The sequence below is a fragment of the Primulina huaijiensis genome, chromosome 17 (genome assembly GCF_012295235.1).
Source record: "Primulina huaijiensis isolate GDHJ02 chromosome 17, ASM1229523v2, whole genome shotgun sequence".
NCBI classification, from domain to species: Eukaryota; Viridiplantae; Streptophyta; class Magnoliopsida; order Lamiales; family Gesneriaceae; genus Primulina; species Primulina huaijiensis.
The window spans coordinates 15,566,228-15,585,631 of NC_133322.1; the positions used below are offsets into that span (position 1 = coordinate 15,566,228).

Consider the following 19,404-nt stretch of genomic DNA (forward strand, 5'->3'; position numbering starts at 1 on the left):
TTTTTCTCAAATTATATTTTTCGAAAATTTTAACTGATAAAACAACTTCAAATATAAAACTTAGCATAAAAATTACTCTAAAATTATTATATTTTTAATATTTGTATGATTTCACAAATTGCAAAATAACAAATTTGATAAAAGAAATGTTGTCAGACACACTAATAGAGATTTCAATTTATTATTAATATATACAATATATAATGTTATCATTATATATTGTATAATGGCAAAAACTTGTGTGAGACGGTCTCACGGGTCGTATTTTGTAAGACGGATGTCTTATTTAGGTCATCCATGAAAAAGTATTACTTTTTATGTTAAGAGTATTACTTTTTATTGTGAATATCGGTAGGGTTGACCAGTCTCACAGATAAAAATTCGTGACACCGTCTCACAAGAGATCTACTCTTGTATAATATATGATGACTTGAGTGAAAAATATTACTTTTATATCATTAGTATTAATTTTTACTACAAATATGCAACAAGTCGAACCATCTCGAAGAAATAGATCAGCACGACCTATATGTTATACTTCTTAATTGCATCGAATATCACTTGTTAAAAAATAGTGTGTAATAGATATTTTTTTATGGAGGGTTTGTTATAATTGGATTCAAATTTGATTTCCTCTCAATTTTAAGATATTGTTGTCATATACACGCCATAGAGATTTTAATTTATTATTTATATATATATCAATTTTTTTTCTCAAATTATATTATTTGAAAATTTTAAATGATAAAAACAACTTCAAATATAAAACTTAGCATAAAAATTACTCTAAAATTATTATATTTTTTTATTTGGATAATTTCTACAAATTCCAAAATAACAAATTTGATAAAAGAAATGTTGTCAGACATACTAATAGAGATTTCAATTTATTATTAATATATATCAATTTTTTTTCTCAAATTATATTTTTTGAAAAATTTTAATATGATAAAACCAAACTTCAATATAAAACTTAGTATAAAAATTACTCTAAAATTATTATAATTTTTTTATTCGGATGATTTCTAAATAACAAATTTGATAAAAAGAAATGACCAATTTGACCCTTTTGTCCCCTCATTTCCAACGACCAGAAGAGATCACCTCAGCCAGCCAGCCAGCTTGCATACAACAGCAGCTGCATCATATAGGAAATCAGAAGCAGCTTGCCTACAATTCTTCCTCCATTCCCAATTTTTAAGGTTCATCTTGTATGTTTAGATTCAAATGTGTTGATATTCTGTTCTCAGAACATTTGCGGAGTGTGAATTTTGCATCATTCTTCATGATTGTGATTATTTGGCTTTGGATTTTTTTTTTCTTTCTTTATTTTTATTTTTTTCAGAATTTGTGTGGTGCCTGATATAACAAGCTGTTGATCGGACCTCTGAGCTTATTATATTGTTTGATTTTTTGTCTTGTGAAAGGAAAAATTCGGGAGATTGTTAACGATGCAGTTGGCGGAGCAAAGAATTTGTTGTGTGCTTATACTAGTCAAAGTTTTCATTTTATCTCTGGCTTTGATTTTTAGTTTATCGTTGTGATTCCTAATGTGAATTGCATCATTTGACGATCTTTACTTTTTTGGTTATTATTGCATAATGTTGCCTTATGTTCTGTTTCATATTGTGTTTGGGTTGCAATTTGAAATGCATATGCAAGAATCTGAGAGAAGAGTCATCATATCTGACAGGTAAAAGTTGAAATGTGGAAGCTTAAAATTGGGGAGGGATCAAACCCCTGGTTGCGGTCTGTAAATGGACATGTTGGCCGCCAAGTGTGGGAGTTTGATCCAAGTCTTGGGTCTCCTGAAGAGTTGGTGGAGATTGAGACGCTTCGAGCGCAATTTCATAACCATCGCTTTGAAAAGAAGCATTCCTCTGATCTTCTAATGAGATATCAGGTTCAGTGAGGCACTAATATAGTTATCTTTGTTTAAATGTTTGATATTGCTGTCAGTTGTTTTCCTGTTTGACGCTATTATTTGTGTCAAGAGATGTGGAAACCAAAGATAACGGCCTTTTCTCGTTAGGATATCTTTTTGGTGTTTCGCAGTGACTTTGCCTTTATGAATTGGAAATCACCAACTTGTGAACAGATAACTTTGTGGTAATTAGTTATTCAATGCATCAGCTTCTTACTTTCTGGGTGGCTGAATATTTCTCTAAAAAGGTTGATAACAGTTCAATTGACTGTAAGTGGCTTAATAAGGTGGATGAAGTTTTATCGGGATTTAGGATCATGTGGCATCAATACCCATGCAGTCGAATTTTTAGTTTGTAGTGTTTCTTTCTTCTAGTGAAATTATTTGGCATCAGCAAGATCAGAAGGAAATATGATCCATTAAATAAGATCTATAATATATCTTTCTTTTTGTGCAGTATTGGGGAGGAGTGACAGGTCTTGTATCCACTTGGAGAAATCTCTTTTCTTTGGAACAAGACTATAATTTTGGAACATATTATACACCTCAAAACCCACTAAAAGCAAAGGAATATGGTTAACAAATTTGCATTATATTCCAGTGGTATTCACAAGCCCAAAGTTAGTTGGAGCTTCTCACTCTTCTGCTGTATTCATCGCAGAATGCCATATTTAACCTTTGTATGTCTTTCATGAACAATTCCTTATCCAATGCATGTTCACAGAAAGTTCACTTTTTGTCTAATCTACCGATCAAATTCAAAACTCTTGATTCAGTATAGTGGTGCAAGCTATTTAATGGCGAACAGACAGAAGGATGTATCAATACTGTGTGAGTGGATTTATTCAACTATCTGGAGTAGATATTTTCAAAAATTAATGGAACCTCTACACCATTAGAAAGTGATAGTTTTCTGAAAATAGGGTACCTTTTTTGAAAGGTGAAGAATTGGAGATTTTCTGCAAGTCTTATTTGGAATGATATAATGTATTGGCCTTTGATGTTTTGGTTTAGATGTGGATTGCTTGGCATCATTCATTACAATGTAGAAGTATAATAAGAGAATGATGCTTCATTTAATTGTCTATTGGTCCTCTATGTAAGAATAACATGTCAATTGACTTTATTTAATTTGATCGCTTAAGGCATAATTGTATTTATTTTTTGAAATGGCGATGAAGGTTGAGTTTTGTTTGAACCTATCCTGTGGATAATACACTTCCCATATGTTAAAAAACACATGTAAAATTTCCTGGATATATATATTAAAAAACTATTTTTTAGGTGTACCCTGGTCAAGCCACCAGCATTTAACTATGTATTTTTAGAACCGTGACTGATTTTTTTTCAAGCATAAAATTGGAGATGAAGTTCAGGCAATACTTAATGCAAAGTCATTCTATTCTAAATGACAGTCCTCTGAGGATTTCAAGTGGCTAATCTAATGCATCTTGGTATTACTTTTCTATTCCAATTTGACTATAGTTTTCTCCGTCAGAATTAGAAAAATCGTTTGCAAGATTATAAAACACTTTTGGCGAAAAAACACTGTAGAGGACCATTATGTATTTTGTGTGACTTTTCAATTTCTGAAGTGTCGATGATGTTTGATTTGTTATTCCAACGATGGATTGCCAAATACAAGGTTTATCAAAACTTTAAGATGCTTATAACATCGAGTGACTTTCAGTTTTCATTTCATTTTGGATTTAGTTTGCCAAGAACTCCAGCCCTATACAATTGCCCCGAGAAAAAATTGAGGACGTTGAAGATATTTCAGAAGACAAGGTAGCCAATACATTGAGGAGGGCCATAAATTTCCATTCAACTCTGCAGGCTCTTGATGGTCATTGGCCAGGAGATTATGGGGCCCCAATGTTTCTAATGCCTGGCTTGGTGTGTTGATTTTTTCCCGACACTTTCTTATGTTCTATATTGATGATTTCGAAAAAGGAAGAGAGAAAGTAGCACAATATCAATGCTCTTGAAGATTTATCCCAAACTTAAAATGTAAATAATTTTTTTAATGCTCTCGTTGATTATTTTTGTTGACTACTTAATCTCATTTGAATTCAAAGCGTAATAAAGATTTTTTCTGTTGATGAAATTTAAGATTTGGATGAAACTTTAAGATTTAAAGCAGTTGTTTACAAGCCAGAAGGTAAAAGAAATTGAGTTTACTGTCCAAAATGTCTGGCACCTGTCACCAATCAATAATTGCTTCGCTCCTATCTGTTTTGCATTTTTCAATATTTAGTGTGTTGAATCAACAGGTTATTGTATTATCCATTACTGGGGCATTGAATGCTATATTGTCAAAAGAGCATACACGTGAAATGTGTCGCTATCTTTACAATCATCAGGTGAGTCTGTAGTTAGCATTCAGTTTTTCCATGCCTTTACTTGTCTAGAGGTCACCTTCTGCTTTAGTTATCTCCAATACATGAGGGATGGCACATGCTAACTCCCATTTATACGATGCAACAGAACAGGGATGGTGGATGGGGTTTGCATATTGAGGGTCCAAGCACCATGTTTGGTTCAGTCTTGAGCTATGTGACATTAAGGTTACTTGGGGAAGGAGCAAATGATGGAGATGGAGCAATGGAAAATGCACGAATGTGGATTTTAGATCATGGTGGTGCCACAGCAATAACATCATGGGGAAAAATGTGGCTCTCAGTTCAGAATGCATCCTTCACCCACTGGTTTATAAGATTTGAATTCAATTGGACTCTGTGCGTGGCAACTTCTGATTCTCTTTTCTTTTTTGTTGTAATGATACTAGTTGCTTGGAGTTTTTGAGTGGGCTGGGAACAATCCTTTGCCACCTGAGATATGGCTTCTTCCCTACATTCTTCCATTCCATCCGGGTAATATTTCTTTGTATATGTATTTCAACCCCCTCCCTTTCTTTTTGTTTGCAAGTGTTGATAAAATTAATCTATAGATTTGTTTACTTAAAAAAGAATCTAATGATTTTTTTCTCTTCACACATTAGTATATCATGGTGTGCTTCTGTGACCTAGAATGCTTGATCTCTGTCTTTAATCTGACCTCCACATTGTTGAGTCAATACAGTAATTAAACCGAGTTTTGAATTTATATGCTCCTAAAATATGAATAACCAGTTGGAGTAAATTTCACACTCATTGGTGTGATGATGTTTATGTAATGCAATTTATAAACAGACACTATCTTTATATATCATTTCGCATACTGAGATTCTGAAATGGAGAGGTATTCTAATTAATTGTTTGGCATACTGTGATTTTGAGATTTTTATTATCATCGTGAAGGATTTGATGATATCTTTTTGGCATCAGCTTGTCACGTCTCTTGACATCTAATTTTTAAGAAAAGCATTTGATAAACACTATCCCTTGTCATGTGACCCACCAACTAGCTCAAGTGGTAAAATTGCTGCTTTCTCATGGTTATCCATGAGTTTGAGACGTACTGGACGTGAGTACAGACTACGGACAAAATATTCAAGAAATCCTTGTGTGTGTTTTCTGAAAAACGAATTATGATAATTTAATTAATCTATCAACAACAGGTTATGGGATGTATTCATCAAAGCATTCTCTTCACAAAAGAAGCCTATTGAAACCAGTCAAATGATTCTACCTTATTTCCTTTTTTTTGGAATTTTTGAAGATGAAATAAGCGCTTTCACCCATTTATGTTGCAGGGCGGATGTGGTGTCATTGTCGAATGGTTTACCTCCCCATGTCATACTTGTATGGGAAAAGGTTTGTTGGCTCAATTTCACCAACTGTTCTGTCATTGAGGAAGGAGCTCTATACAGTTCCGTATCATAAAATAGATTGGAATAGATCACGGAATGAATGTGCAAAGGTATGTAAAAAGAGAGTTATTAATTTCTTCTAAACATAGATGATAAGTGTGATAGCTGGTCATGGGAATTACAAGCAGAGTTCCTAAAGAGGTTTGCAAGTGACGGGAATCAATTTTACAAAGTTTTATCATGACTGATGCAACAACTGCCTGATTTTTCACTGATAGTATTCCGTGAATTACTCTAGACAATCTCTCATGTTGTGACATCTCTGCAGGAGGATCTGTACTATCCACACCCTCTGTTACAGGATGTACTTTGGGCTTCTCTTGATAAGGCTGTTGAGCCTGTTTTGACACGATGGCCTGGGAAGAAGTTAAGAGATAAGGCTCTTCACACAGTTATGGAGCACATACATTATGAAGATGAAAACACCCGTTACATTTGCATAGGCCCTGTAAACAAGGTATTCTTGAGACATTTTCTGCCAGTAATTTGTATTTTGTTGAAACTTGAGTTCCTACTGGATTGGATATTTTTTAATAACTTATTTCAAGGTACCATATCAAAATGGAGTAATTCAATGATACTGGCATACTTAAAGAAAAATCAAAGAGTATTATAGTTATTATGCGTTTATATTTGGATTGTAATTGTCTAAATTAATCATTTAAATGTAAAAAATAGATGTATGGGGTAAATTTCATATTCATGTCCACGTTTGAAAGCAATGTAAAATTCATCCCCGACCTTTCAAATTATTTCAATATCATTCCTCCTCACTTTTTTGATGGCCAATTATTTATATAAATTAATTTAAATATTTATTTTATAAAATTAAATTTTATTCTTGCAAACTCAAGTATTTTTTGTAATTATATGTGGGTACAAACTTATATTGACAAAAAATAAATACTTGAGTTTGCGAGAATAATATTTAATTTTGTAAAATTATATATTTAAATTAATTTTATATTAATAAACCGAATAATTATTTAAGTAAAACAACTCAAAAGGACAACTAGGCCACCAGAAAAATGATGAGGGATGAAATTGAAGTAATTTGAAATGTTAGAGATGAATTTGACATTACTTTCAAAAAGTGAGGGAGAATAAGATTTTTACCAGTGTTAGCAGAAACAATAAAAGGATGGTTTCTTGCTGAGAATACTACTGTTATAAATTTAAAATAAGGGAGCACTATTGTTATAAATTTCAATGATATTGTATTTGAATTTGATATGCGACTTTTGCATGTCTCCTTGCGAAGGGCCTGGAAATGAGATGTAGGCCCATATAACCTCATTATTTTTCATATTTGGCTTCTATTAGTTTGGAACTAAAGCTTGGAGAACGATTAATGATTGATGTTCATTATGTGTGTAACTAGAAGTTCTTCAAGTCACGTCTAAATATTTCTCTCTGATTTGATGTGAAAGCCAAATTTACCATTGCCAACAAATATAACCTCTTTCTTTTGTGGTTTTCCAATAACGAACTTTGCAGGTGTTAAATATGCTTTGCTGTTGGGTGGAAGATCCAAATTCAGAAGCTTTCAAGTTGCATCTTCCCAGAATCCATGATTACCTATGGTTGGCTGAAGATGGCATGAAGATGCAGGTCAATTATTGGAACAATATTATCTTCTACCTGGGCAATAATGTTCAATGTGTCACTAAGATCTGTTGTAGATTGTAGGAGTCCATTTCTTCTGGCCAGCTCTTCGCTAAATGTAGCTCTTGAATATCGCATTTATTAAATATCTTGCTCTGCTTCCTTACAAATAGTTTTTCATTCCTGCTTAGATACAACTCCTCGATGCCCATGACAAATAGTTATGTACCTATTTGAGGCAGAAGTTGGCAGATTTAAAATCTAGAATGCATACTATTTCAACTCAACAATTAAGTAATTGTGGTTGACATTTGATGATAGTCAGAGTGAAGTTTTGACTAAATGACCGTAGCAGAAATAATATTCTTAGGAAAATATATTTTTGCAGGGTTATAATGGAAGCCAGTTATGGGACACGGCTTTCGCTGTTCAAGCCATAGCTTCAACAAAGCTCAGTGAAGAATTTGGCCCAACTTTGAATAAGGCTCATGCATACATAAAGAATTCACAGGTCTACTTTATGTTTTGTGAGGATGTCTTGAATGGTGATATTTTCTTGTTACTCTGACTTCTGATTTTGCTTTTTAATTTTAAAAGGTTTTCATCCCTTTGTTTTAAGGTATTGGATGACTGCCCTGGAAATCTAAATTTTTGGTATCGTCACATCTCCAAAGGTGCTTGGCCATTTTCAACTGCCGACCATGGTTGGCCTATTTCGGATTGCACTGCCGAGGGGCTGAAAGTAAGAACTTTTCCTAACCTGAAGAAAGTATATTTATTCCATGGTAAAGTCCTCCTGGTAACCTGTACATGTTGGTTTAGGCAGCTTTGTTGCTGTCAAAATTACCAGCAGAACTTGTTGGAGAACCAATAGAAGTAAAGCGGTTGTGTGATGCTGTGAATGTTATTCTTTCCTTGCAGGTACTTACAAATTTGTGATTTGATCTTACATTTCATAGCTTCAATGGCAAGCAATGCTACTTAACTTGATCTGAAAACGTTGGAGACGATATAATATATTAATCTTGAACACAAATATGGGATTATGCCAAAGAAAATGCTTAAATCGATTCATTTCTTTGTAAAAACGTGCACTTTGGATACTTGACTATACTGAGTCCTTTCTTGGCTTTGGAGTAAGTTTTAGCAATTAAGACCACTATTTTGTGTGGTTGACATATGAATATAATTATTAGGGAAAAAGTGGAATTTGTAAGAACTTTTACAGTAGCAGAACTTTTGTTGTAGAACCATAAAACATCCAGAAAACTCCTTTTAAAGTAAAACTTTAGTCAATCATGGAACAACTATGTATTAATTTTTTTCCAATTGATGTTGAGATGATTTATTCTGGATCACAGAGATTAGTAATTTACCGTCATGATATTTTGCACTCCATCCCTTCTAGAATTTTATGGAATCCAAAGAAAGTGTTTCCTGACATTCTTTGCAGAATGATGATGGCGGCTTTGCTACCTATGAACTCACGAGATCCTACAGTTGGTTGGAGGTAATTAATTCCCTGTATACGAAATGTATTTATTTGTTACACATACTTTTCTTTCATCATCCATATTTTGGTTTGTTTTAGGGGATGTGTTTCCTGAAATCTAATATGGTTTAATTGATTCTAATGTTTTAACATTTTTTACTGTAAATGGGATGCAGCTAATTTTCTGTACATGCTTTGTCGTGATCTGGCAGATTAATTATATACGCATTTTTGGGCTAATACAGGTGTCTGATTCTACAGCCTCATTTTAGAAACAAGCTTTCACATTTTTTTGTCTATGATTTAGTAAATAGTCATAGTCGCTGTCTGAAACAATCACGTGGCACATTGAGTGTTCTATTATTAACTTTTATGTTATTCTCTCAGCTACTCAACCCTGTGGAAACATTTTTGGTGACACTGTCATTGACTATCCGTAAGATATCTGCACTTGAGTGTTCTATTATTAACTTTTATGTTATTCTCTCAGCTACTCAACCCTGCTGAAACATTTGGTGACATTGTCATTGACTATCCGTAAGATATCTGCGCTTTTTAATTTATCATTCTCTTCATGCATCACTTTCATCGTAAGTTTGTTTTAAACCCTTTGTGTTGTTGAAACCATCCAAAAGTGGGTTACAGTTTGTCCTGCTCAAGGTTTTAAATATTCCAGTATTTGTTACATGGTATCCTGATGAAATATAATAAGAGGAGCTACACTAGGACAATTTTTGATGCATTAATACAATCTGGGATGTTTTTCCAAAGTTTTAATTGCAGACATTACTTTCTGGAAATGTTTTAATACATTTTTACTTCAATGACTTTCTAGCTACGTCGAATGCACCTCAGCTGCTATTCAAGCATTAACAGCGTTTAAGCAGTTATACCCTGGACGCCGAAAAGAAGAAGTGGAACGTTCTATTGAAAAAGGTGCTAAATTCATTGAAAAGATTCAGGAATCAGATGGCTCCTGGTTAGTTTATCCTTATATCGCACTTCTCTTCCAATGGATTGTTTAATAATGGATCAAACTTGGTAACACATGTAATTGTGTACTCCCTTACCACGATGCCATAGTTTTTGCGCTTATTGTTAGATATAGCTATAAATATGAGTGTTATTTAAATATAATGCTGTGTTCTGATTTGATATTTTTTAATGTATGAGTTTTTTTTATAGGTATGGCTCTTGGGGAGTTTGCTTCAATTATGGAACGTGGTTTGGAGTAAAAGGCTTGGTGATGGCGGGGCGAAACTTCAACAATTGCTCTGCCGTTCGTAAGGCTTGTGATTTTATGTTGTCTAAAGAGCTTCCTTCGGGTGGTTGGGGAGAGAGTTATCTGTCATGTCAAGACAAGGTTGGAAATTTTTATGATCTGTTTGTTCTATTTCTTTCCTTTATGGCTTCTTGTGATGTCCGAGAACTTTTCTTTTGTTGATTGTGTTCCTTGAATTCTATTTAGGTCGAATCTCATCTGTAATAGTCGGTATGAGTTTAATTTGTGTCTAGCCAAGGGAACCTTGAATACTTCAGGGAAACAGAAATGGAACTAAATTGATAATTTATGGAAGATTGTGGTCATTCTGTCTATTAATTTCTCTACCATGTTTAAAATAATGCATATGATCATATACAGAGAAATGGGCAACACATTGGCTGCACTAAATAATGTTAAAAATTTGAACACTGAATTGGGAAGACCTGGCTTTGATGATAATTTGTTGAGAAAGTTCTGGAGAATTAGCTGGTTTTTTAGCATTTTTCAACCAATGAGTTGAAAGATTATGATGTAATTGTTTACCTTAGCCTGCATACTTTGTTGCTCTGCCTAAACAGATTATCCAATTGAAACTTGCTTATTGCGCATATTTATCGAGTCCTTCAGCTAAAATCGGGAAGAGACAAGAAAATATAAGTATTGTTGCTTTGTCTTCATTAGAATGCATGTTAACAAGAGAAAATGTAAGGATTCGGGCTCAAATGCCAAAATCTGGACAATATTACCAACTATGTTCATAGTTGTAGAATCCCATTTATATCCAGTATACCAAGTTAATTACTGATCCAATTTTTAAGTAAAAATGAAATAATAAAAGAAGAAATAAGATGTGAACTCTGAAATAGTTTATATAACTGAGATGTGATGGGACAACAAAGGACGTAGAACAAATAAGATGTGAACTCTCGCTCTGAAATGGTAATTAATAACTCGTCGTTTTTTACTTCAGCAAGAAAATGGAGATTAAAACTGACACATATGCTGCAAGCGTACTGAAATAATATCAAATTTTGCTGAGTTGCTAAACATTCCAGATATTACTTTAGCTCGAAATCAAAGAGCTGAGACTAATAGAAATTGTTTTCTGTACAGGTGTATTCAAATCTTGAGGGCAACAGGTCTCATGTAGTAAGCACAGGATGGGCTTTGATGGCTCTTATTCATGCTGGGCAGGTAAACAATGTCCAGCAACGACGATACAGTGGTCTTTTTTAATGTGTTCTCCCTGGTCTTTTTTAATGTGTTCTCCCCTTTGATGTCAGTTTCATCTTCAGAATGAAAATGATTTGCTAGATCACTTTTTTCGTAAAGCCTAGATGTGCCTGGGAGGTTTTGGCATGAACCCGTACGGTGAAATATGTAAAAAGAAGGCCTGAGCTGATATCTCTCAGCAAAGTAAACCGAGCTTTAATCAACATATGGAGAGAAAAATTCTGATATAACTTGAGGCTAAATTAATGCATTTACTGGAAATATTTGAAAAATTAAAACATAAATAGTTGTGTATAAATTGACTTCCCTCAACAGAATTTAAACATTAATTAAATTTCTTTATTACTGCTAGAAAGAAATAAACACGTCTTTTGATTTACTTAAATACTAATTAATTTTCTTTATTGCTCGAAAAAAATAAACACAAGTCTTCTTTTTATTTAGTTAAATACAAATCTATTAATTCTTCATCATGTTGCTCACTTTCAGGCTGAGCGAGATCCCTCTCCACTGCACCGTGCAGCCAAAGTCCTTATAAATTCTCAATGTGAAGACGGAGATTTCCCACAAGAAGTACTAACTTTAGCTTAATAGTTGTGACTTGATTTATTTTCAATTATGTATCATGCCTGAAAATTTTGATTATTAATGAAAGTTCACGATATTACGGGTATGGTCTTTAAAAAAGTAAGTGTTCAACAAAGCTGTATCTCACAGTTTCCCCCCATTTCTGTACTTCAGTTTGAAGCTATTTTCTGATGAAAAAATGTGAGGAAAAAAAACATTTCTTTTTGAATCTATATTTTGGCGATTGATGTTTGGTACCCTATCACCAAACAGCTGATTCGTGATTTCTGAAGGCATAAAAAGCAACCTTCTTGTGAAATACGACAAGACTTGCATTTTACAATCTGAAGTTTTACTCTCCTGTCTACTCTTGTCGAAGAGATTGTGTGATCACGTATCTGGTTCACCCTAAGCGCACACAGAATGTGTAAATTATGTCAATAATTTACTCGATAAATTATCATTTCCTAATATTTCTCATTGCGTAACATCTTTTCTTCCAGGAGATCACGGGGGTTTTCAATAAAAATTGTATGATCACGTATGCTGCATACAGGAATATTTTCCCAATCTGGGCTCTTGGAGAATATCGCTGCCACGTTTTACTACCCCAGTGAATCTAATGCAGGTGAATCTTGAAGTTGGTTTTTTTATCTGTTAATTGTTACTGCTCTTTGTTCTGATATTGGTTTTCTGGTATATTCGGATGCTTCACAGCTTGTGTTCTTCTTTCTGTCATGTTCGATGGATATGTGAAGGTTCCATTGGCTTCCTAAGATTATTCGACATTGAAAATTAATATGACAGAACAAGAACTACGGATCATTCCTCTATTCCAGATTTTTAAAAGGTTGGTTTTTATAGTCGGTGGAATTTAAGCTATAACATGTGAGAATGCTTGTTCTCTCCGGATCAAAAGGCAACCTTCTTTCTTTATTTGATGTTCGAGATATACTTGGAAGAAGCTAGCCATGCGTTTTCAAGAAATTAATTTGTCATTTCTTGAAGGAATTTATGGATATGGTGCTCCTGGATGAAAGGTGCGGAATTTGATTATTTTCTAAAGAACGAGACATGATCTTTGGATTCAGACCAATCAGTTTTTGGATCCATTGTGTATGGTAATTAAATTTAATTAGTTCCATGATTTACGCTACATTTTATCATCTTTTATTCACCGTTGAAATATCCTTCAATTCAAATCCGATGGAATCATAACTGAACCAGGCTGGAATTGTTAGGAACAGAATCCTCCATAATGTAAGAATCCAATTTTGATCCATGAAAAGGTCGTGCTACCCTGAGCCGGGGAGTAAAGATTTCTACTTTGCCTTAACCTTACACATCTAAACAAGCCCAACTATGGATTCGAACCTAAGACTGCTAGATCCAAAGCGGGCCGTTCTAAGCCTGGTGCTTTCTTTCTTCAAAACCAGTCGTGATAAAGAGGAATCTATCACACGTACTTGGTTTAGAATTGACGCGTATTTATATCTCCAATCATTTACATTATATAGAAAAACGAACTTCTCCCTGTAGCATAGATCAATTTTACCTTCGAATGTATCCGAATATTTAACACTGCCCTCTTTCATGACATTTTAAGCTAACCCTTGAATTCGCATCAGATCATGCATAACACTCGTTAATAAACATTATAGAAAACCAAGAATGTTCTAGGAATTGGTTTCGGTAAACGTTTCCCATGTCCGATATTCTATTTCTATACAAGGAAATCTCCAATCATCTGAAGTTCCTCGACATGATTGCAGTTCTTCCTTTATTATTTCTACAGCAAAGGAATCCAATCGAATGGAACACTAGTAAAGGATAGTTAAAACACAAGTCTTCACTCTTCAAAAGAACTATAAAGATCATTTTTCTTTGGAGGCTCACTTTTGCTACTTCCACTAAGTTACTATCCATTCTCATTTTCTGTAGAGTGTCTTTGGAGTTTGGGTCAACTTTTTGGAACTTCATCGTGTTACACTGCTACTTCCGCTCTGTGGCGTTGTCTCCTCCCTGTTCACTTCTTGCATTACAAGGGGTTCTAGTATCTCAACTACTTGACTCATTGCAGGTCTACCTTTTGGATTTTGGCTTATACATTGATATACAACATTTGCCACCTTCATAAGAATTTTGGTGGAGTATTGTCCTTCCATTCTTGGATCCACTATTCTCAAAAGCTTCTTGTTGTGGTTAAGGATTGGGCGGACCCACTCAACTAGATTGTGTTCTTGGCTAGGCCTGCTCTTATCCATGGCTTGTCTTCCGATGAGCATCTCAAGTAAAACGACACCAAAGCCATACACATCGCTTCTTGCCGTCAAATGTCCTGACCAATCATGTAAAACTGGTTAGAAGACGTTAGATAACACTGCAGCTGTTCAATGTTCAGTCATTTGTGTTATTTAAAGTCGAAAAATGCCAACAAAATAAAGGACTGTTCAAGAGTGATTGGTAGAAAAGTTTCCAGATGATGCATAAAACAAACTAAATTGATTTTATAAAGAATGCGCATACAGAATGAATCAAGCATTCCACAATGAAGATAAGGTAACAATATCACATTAGAAATTCAGAAAATCGACCTTTTTCAATTATCAATTCTTGATCCTATATCATTTTTTTCACATAATTTGCCTAGAGGTTCAAAGTGGTTTTGTTTATTAAAGAAAGACTCACCGGTCATTATGTACTCAGGAGCGGCGTAACCATAAGTACCCATAACTCGAGTTGATACATGAGTTTGATCTCCCGTTGGACCAACTCTAGCCAGTCCGAAATCAGAAAGCTTTGCATTAAAATCCTGCAGGAATTCTGCACAAATTACGGTATATATGGACAACTTAAAATGAAATTCGACAAAAACAAAGTAACTTCAAAAGGATAGAATTCTCATGCTCTCCTTTTCTTTCAATGGGACATCTCTTTTTTATTGTGTAACAAAATCGCTAAATATGCTTGTTGAATCTACGAAGAGGAGGAGGCTTGACTTACCGCATCTAACAAAATATTTGACGTCTTAAAATCGCGGTATATGATTGGTTTATCCACACCATGAAGAAAAGCAAGCCCTTTTGCGGTATCCAAAGCAATCTTCAATCTTTTCTGCCAAGTTAAAGCAGCACGTACTCCTACAAGCGAAAAAAGAATACAACTGTGAAAAGGGTATGTCGAAAATGTCTTGTTTTCATCGGTAACACATTGGACTAATATAATTCATTTTCAGCATCATACTGACCAAGTAGAATTCAAAATCCAAAATTTTTGGAATATTTGTGCTAATGTTCCTTTCATATGCATTTTTATTGGTTCTGAGTGTCACTAATCAATGTTAGGCAGCATACGGGATAAATTACTAATGATTGTTGGTGTCATCTTGAACAAACAGAAACTCAAATTCTTGAATAGATAAAGTTATTTTCATATAGCTATTGATCGGTTCTAAACTCAGTAAGCAATGTTTGAGTAGTTATTAAACCAAAATATCAGACTAAGTAAATAAAAGGATGATAGTTTACATTCACATGAAAACCACTTAACCATCATCTACCAATAGTGCATGGAGAAATCCAACTGTACTCACTGAAAAAGAGGTGTTTCTCCAAGCTCCCAGAAGCCATATATTCATAAACCAGCAATCTATGGTCACCCTCGCAGCAGTAGCCAATGAGTTTCACCAGATGAGGGTGTCGAAGCTGCCCCAAGTAATTTACCTCCGCCTGCAAGTGAAAACCACATCGGTGAGTTAATTGACAACAATTTCTGCATATTTGACCTTTGCATTAGAGCCAAGAAGTTACTAAAATGGTATCAAATGTAGGAAGTCATAAATTCGAGACCCAAAAGCAATCCCCTTAATATTTCAGTGAGTTGGTCCTACTGTTTCTTTCAGCGTTTTCGTTGTCCGATACCCTACCAACAGACACCTGAACGGATCGTCGGATCCGGCACCCTACCAACAGACGCATGGATGGACGCCTTGAGATATTAAATATGGAGATATATAGTCTCCAAAGCGAAAAAAGTGAAGGGATGTGTTAGAAATTTTAAAAAAATAATTTATGCGCCAGCTTTCAAGAGTTCAACAAGTGGTTTAGTAACAGAAGTCAAGAGAGTAGAAACAGAATGTAGGAAATATCAGCTGAATAGAGACATATTGGATAGAAGGAAGTGATAACATGAAAGATGTAAAGGGAGTATTTGAAAAAAGTGTGCTTAAATAACAAATATTATATGGAAATTTCGAGGGGCAGAAGTTATATGGTGAGAACTTGAGAAATTCTCTCCTACTAAGATGCTACCAGCAGCGAGGCATTATTTTTACCGTAAGTAGAATAAACAAAGTTTGCTTTCACTCTATAATCTTAACGCAAAAGGACCATATTATTCAGAGTACTATGTAATAACCCTGACCTTATTTGGTCAATACCTTCTCCATCTGACAAATGAAATTCTTGTCACAATGGATTTATCCACTCTACAGATATATTCAGAAAGTCATGCTAGTTAACTCTCTGCCTTTTATCACTTCTTTATACTGTAGCTCCATTCCCAGGGAAAAAAACTCAGTTCCAAGAATTTAAAAGCCTGAGGAATCAAGAAAATTACCAGCCACTCTCGATCTCCTTGTAGACCTTCGGGATTAAGCTCTTTGATGGCTACTCGAGTTGTCTTGTAACCAGGTCTCATGTTCTCATCAATAACTCCTTTGTAGACAATACCGAACCCTCCATCACCGAGAACCTGATCTGGTCGGAAGTGCTTGGTGGCCAGCTTCATCTCCTCATAGGTGAATATGTAGAGATCACCATGCCCAGGACTTACACGTAGATCCCTCACATTTTTGGATATCACTATAACCGGGTTTGAACTCACAAAACCCATCTTCATTGGAGATGAGGGCTCTGCACACATAACTGCAAATATTTATCAAAAGAGGTTAGCACTGACAATGGATACTATTCTTTTCTATGTATCTGCACTGAGTCCATGATTCAGAGCATTCCAAAATAATTATGCATGTTAATTTTGTTGCATAAGTATAAAGTTACACCTGATAATAGTTAACGAAATCCTAAGTCTTAGAAAAATGAATGAATTCTATGATTTTATATCACATAATTACCCCTTTGTACAGTCTATTAATGCAACTAGAGTGTAACTTTCTATCTGGCATATCAAAATCCAACTGAAGTTTACCTGCATTGGCCATATATTTATAATCCAAGGTTGTAAATGGCGGGAGGCGGTGGCGGGGCGGTCTACCGCCTCGGCCGCCTATGTGGTTGAATTTTTTAAAATAATTTTTTATAGATAATCATGCAATATAATCACAAATAGTCATCATTTTTTATATAAAATGTGCAATTAAATAATGCTTAAACACAAAGAAGCTTTGTAATAATATTAATGCTATTATGCTAACAAAGTAATATATTTACTTTTACCAAAAAACTAAGTTTAAATTTCAAAGTTTCAATCAATTATCCATCATTAGAACAAGTAGTAGACTAAACAGAATATTTAAGTTAGGCATTGCATATTATAAAAAAATTATAATAAATAATAAATATGCAATGCCTAACCTAAATATTCTGACTGTTGGCGGCGATCGGCGGCAACGGGTAGCGGGCGACGGGCTGTGTGTGGTGGTTGAGACTTGAGAGTTGAGATTGAAAACCAAAAATAAAATAAAGAAAATGAGGTGTGTTAGGGTTTCGATATTTAAAATTAGTTGACTTTGACTAGATTTTTAAAATTGTTGACTAGGTTTTTAAAATTGTTGAATACAATTTAAAAATCGTGACTGCCCGCCTCGCCCGCCTGCTCACCGTCTCCCCAACGCCGTATAGCTTGAGCACCTAAAACACCCGCCTCATGCATAGGCGGTGCGGTCGAGAGCCGCCTACCGCCTAGGCACCACCTAGGCGACCGCTTCGACCGCCATTTAGAACACTGTTATAATCACATATATACCAAACTACAATCTAATTGCAATAAACTTTCGTATCAACTAATGTAATTTTTTATTTTATTTGAAAGCCTGAAGTCACTGACCAACAAAGAACATTGTTAAGATGTCCAACATCGGTTGGATAGAGTTCCTGATAGTAGCATATGTAGATTTGGACAATCTTCCTCCTTGAGCTAGCTTTTGGAGTTGAGTGACATCCAAGTCTTATTCTTAACATGATATCAAAACTCAGGCTCACAGTTATGTGTTGGACTGTCCATAGTCGGGTCACCTGTTAATGTCTCCACGCTCCAGTTCATTTCTGAGTGTGTGTTAAGATGTTTCCCACATCGGTTGGATAGAGTTCGTAGAGTTGCATATATGAATTTGGACAATCATCTCCCTAGCTAGTTTTTGGGATTGAGTTAAGTTCCAAGTCCGAATCTTTAACAAATATAAATCTCCCAACTATGTTTAAACCTACACAAAATCCAAACTAATGTCCAAAAGCAAATTCACTAATCACAGCAAACCTATGATTTCTTATTTCTGGCGAGTACATCCAATGACTTAACTAAACATTTAAGCGACAAAAAACTTTTCAATGGATGATATCTAAGACAGACTAGTACCATGTACCAACCAGTCAATTAGTCCAGTTGTGGTACACAAAGAGTTCCAGTTATATCGAGTCCATTTCTCGATATATCTATTGTGATTCATGAATATCCCATATTAACAGTTGAAGCACGATATATATAAACACCGTAAGGAAATATTACTGAAAACAAAACCTGGCTTATGATGAGAAGATTTGTTTTCCATTGGCTGCTGTACTTCTTCTTCGACACTAAGACAAGACCCCATTTTCTCGACAAAACTAAACCAGATTCACATTCCCACTTCAACGGATTCACAAAAATCAATGAAAAGATTGGACTTTCACACACTGGATAAACTCCATTTCCCTCAACAAAACAAGGCAAGGCTTCCAGTAAACCTGAGGTATGAAAAAAGCCGATGGGTTGGCGGAGAGGGGACAATATCCGCCGGAATCTGATTAGGATCGCCGGGAAATTACCTACAGTCGCATAGGTTACACCAGACACGGAATACAAGAGCGTGTGAACACTGACAGGACGCTATTAGGGGAGGGAAAGAAGGGGTCATTTGATTGTAACGTTTTATTTTTTATTATAGTTGAATACTTGTTATTTTTCTAGATTTAAAAATTCCTTTTACCAGAAAATTCCAAAAGAAAACAAAATTACTGCCACTTGGTAAACCAAACACAATTTTATTTACTAAATTAAATAATAGTATTTCAACTTTTATTCTTATTATATTCACAACAAGTTCATTTTAACTATTTTTTTTAAAGTTTTGAAAATGAAGTACCTTTTTACAACAACTGCAAACGAATCGACGAGTTGACAAATATTTTATTTATATTTAAAATTATCGAATTCGAGGTGAACTTTTAACATATTCTAATAATTTTCGAACCAAATTAAACCATACCATATTTGTTCCACCAACTTTTCTT

General features: G+C 34.6%; 2 protein-coding genes across 6 annotated transcripts; one reads left to right on the forward strand and one right to left on the reverse strand.

Moving 5' to 3' along the window:
* The first annotated feature begins 1,088 nt into the window (after positions 1–1,088).
* LOC140962963 (cycloartenol Synthase) lies at positions 1,089–12,983 on the forward strand. Of its 5 annotated transcripts, XR_012172639.1 has the most exons (21): positions 1,089–1,202; positions 1,694–1,903; positions 3,638–3,820; positions 4,198–4,287; positions 4,412–4,606; positions 4,713–4,797; positions 5,619–5,785; positions 6,004–6,192; positions 7,233–7,346; positions 7,729–7,851; positions 7,960–8,082; positions 8,163–8,261; positions 8,794–8,850; positions 9,323–9,369; positions 9,668–9,811; positions 10,018–10,195; positions 11,210–11,290; positions 11,819–11,902; positions 12,400–12,524; positions 12,614–12,746; positions 12,905–12,983. XR_012172639.1 is itself a non-coding variant. In XM_073422102.1 (20 exons), the coding sequence occupies exons 2-19, from the start codon at positions 1,706–1,708 to the stop codon at positions 12,511–12,513; spliced, it is 2,271 nt and encodes a 756-aa protein (XP_073278203.1). In that variant the 5' UTR covers positions 1,089–1,202; positions 1,694–1,705; the 3' UTR covers positions 12,514–12,524; positions 12,614–12,983. The 5 variants fall into 5 exon arrangements, 4 of the variants coding, with proteins under 4 accessions (XP_073278203.1, XP_073278205.1, XP_073278204.1 ...); XM_073422102.1 differs by having other exon boundaries at positions 12,614–12,983; XM_073422104.1 differs by having other exon boundaries at positions 1,111–1,211; positions 12,614–12,983.
* Positions 12,984–13,464: 481 nt separating this feature from the next.
* Positions 13,465–19,033, reverse strand: LOC140962964 (probable serine/threonine-protein kinase PBL17). The gene is made up of 6 exons (XM_073422106.1): positions 18,653–19,033; positions 16,514–16,821; positions 15,489–15,624; positions 14,900–15,036; positions 14,585–14,708; positions 13,465–14,234 (listed from the first exon to the last, which is right to left on the reverse strand). Exons 1-6 carry the CDS (start codon positions 18,723–18,725, stop codon positions 13,873–13,875), a joined length of 1,140 nt encoding a protein of 379 aa, XP_073278207.1. The 5' UTR covers positions 18,726–19,033; the 3' UTR covers positions 13,465–13,872.
* Between the last annotated feature and the right edge of the window lie 371 nt (positions 19,034–19,404).

Coding starts and splice junctions, on each gene's coding strand:
- LOC140962963 (XM_073422102.1), top strand. CDS start 1,706: ATGTGGAAGCTTAAAATTGGGGAGGGATCAAACCCCTGGTTGCGGTCT. Junction 9,812..10,017: donor CAGGAATCAGATGGCTCCTG/GTTAGTTTATCC, acceptor TTTTTTTTATAG/GTATGGCTCTTGGGGAGTTT. Junction 11,291..11,818: donor CTCTTATTCATGCTGGGCAG/GTAAACAATGTC, acceptor GCTCACTTTCAG/GCTGAGCGAGATCCCTCTCC.
- LOC140962964 (XM_073422106.1), bottom strand. CDS start 18,725: ATGGGGTCTTGTCTTAGTGTCGAAGAAGAAGTACAGCAGCCAATGGAA. Junction 14,709..14,899: donor CAAATATTTTGTTAGATGCG/GTAAGTCAAGCC, acceptor GAATTCCTGCAG/GATTTTAATGCAAAGCTTTC. Junction 14,235..14,584: donor TCCTGAGTACATAATGACCG/GTGAGTCTTTCT, acceptor ATGATTGGTCAG/GACATTTGACGGCAAGAAGC.